At 41.2% G+C, this 1657-nt stretch overlaps 1 protein-coding gene across 1 annotated transcript; it reads right to left on the reverse strand.

The window, feature by feature from the left end:
- Positions 1-1317, reverse strand: LOC115950113. Its single transcript, XM_031067362.1, has one exon. The coding sequence runs from the start codon at positions 1315-1317 to the stop codon at positions 1-3; it is 1317 nt and encodes a 438-aa protein (XP_030923222.1).
- Positions 1318-1657: the final 340 nt, after the last annotated feature.

The following is a 1657-nucleotide window of genomic DNA, read 5'->3' on the forward strand; positions in this document are numbered from 1 at the left end:
TCATTGCCTTCGGCAAGGGTGGTCAGCCACCCCCGCCGATTCGCCGTCATTAATTCGACATAGTTTCTCCCGCTTCACTCTCTGTGCTTCCCCTTCTTCATCTGACATAGCAGCCTCTGTTTTAGTAAAGCTTCCTCTCTTTCCAAGCAATGAAGAATCCGTGGGCCTTATAATACTTCCAAGCCCATAATCCATCCTCATAATCCTGGTCCACGTTGACTTCAGTTTAGGCTGTGCTGTTCCATGTAGATTCGGCCCAATCTGCTCATCCACTATAATAGCATTATCTCTATCTGATTGTGACTTTGGACTCTCATCAGCTATTGCCATGGTTGTAGTTATAGAATTATTATCCATGTCCACCACTTCTTTATTCCCAGTAGCACTCCTCTGCTGAATATTCGGGTTCATCTCATGCACTTCAACATTATCCACATGATTTGAAGTATCCACTCCTAACTTCTCGGACTCCACCACCTGAATATCGGTATCCACTCCATGATTTTCGTTTGTACTCCTCATCCAGTCGTGCAAGTCAGGCTCCACCGTACTCCGTCGTGGCGGTGATCTTTGCCGGCCTCCAGTAGCCTTTAGCCAATCTCCATATTGGTAGTCTACCTCCCCCCCCTGTTTTTCTGCTACAAAATGGCTTGCACAGTGACGTAAGTCATGCCCAAGAATACCACAGTAATAACAAAAAACTGGTAACCTTTCATATTTAAATTTTACCCAAGTGCGTTCTCCATCTGAATCTTCAATGAATCCTCCCCGCCTCAATGGTTTAGAAACCGGTATTGCAACCCTCACCCTCATAAAATAATTCGGTGTATCATGTCCCCTCTGTTTCTCCACATCTTCCACCATACCCAGTCTACTGCCAACCGCTACTGCCACTTGTGAAGACACCATATCAAATGGAGCCCCCCAAATTTGGATCCATAAGGATGCATGATCTAATTTGACATTACTCGCAGTCATCCCTTTATGCCATCGCTTGAGTAGAAGCAATTGGTTATCAAAACTCCACGATCCCCCTTTCAATACACGGTTTAAATCAAAATCTGTTTGGAACTTGAACTGGAACAAATTTGATCCAACCTCAACAATCTTCAATTCAGTATTCATGCCCCATGCTTTCCGTATTGTACTCATAGCTGCCCTTTTGTTAAAAGCCCTGCACGTCAAAAATTTTCCAATGAGACTCAAATTGCAGCTCTCAATCTCGGCTAATCTACCCTCATTAGATATCACAATAATCTCTTCTTCCTCAGATGTTAGTTTCATGTTTTCCATGCTATCAATCACGTCGTCAGCCATTAGGAATCGAATAAAAAATTGTAAAAGCAAGCCCTCAGTGTTAAAACTGAGGGAGGGAGAGTCTCGTTTTTACAAAACGAGAGAGAGAAGCTCCTACGTGAGAGGAGAGGCTAGGGTTTTGTGGCTCAGGTTAATTGTCTATATTATTATTAAACATTTATTACTTGTCATACCATTATTTAAATAAACAAAAAACAAAAATTTTGATTAGAAATTTAATTAAAAAAAAAAAAAAAAAACACTCTCTTTCTCCCTAAAAACAAAACCTGATCAAAAACTCTCTTTCTAATGCACTCCCATCTCTTCTAATACAACATCAACTACCAAAGAATTTTTTCTC

Source organism: Quercus lobata, chromosome 6, assembly GCF_001633185.2.
Source record: "Quercus lobata isolate SW786 chromosome 6, ValleyOak3.0 Primary Assembly, whole genome shotgun sequence".
Taxonomy (NCBI): Eukaryota; Viridiplantae; Streptophyta; class Magnoliopsida; order Fagales; family Fagaceae; genus Quercus; species Quercus lobata.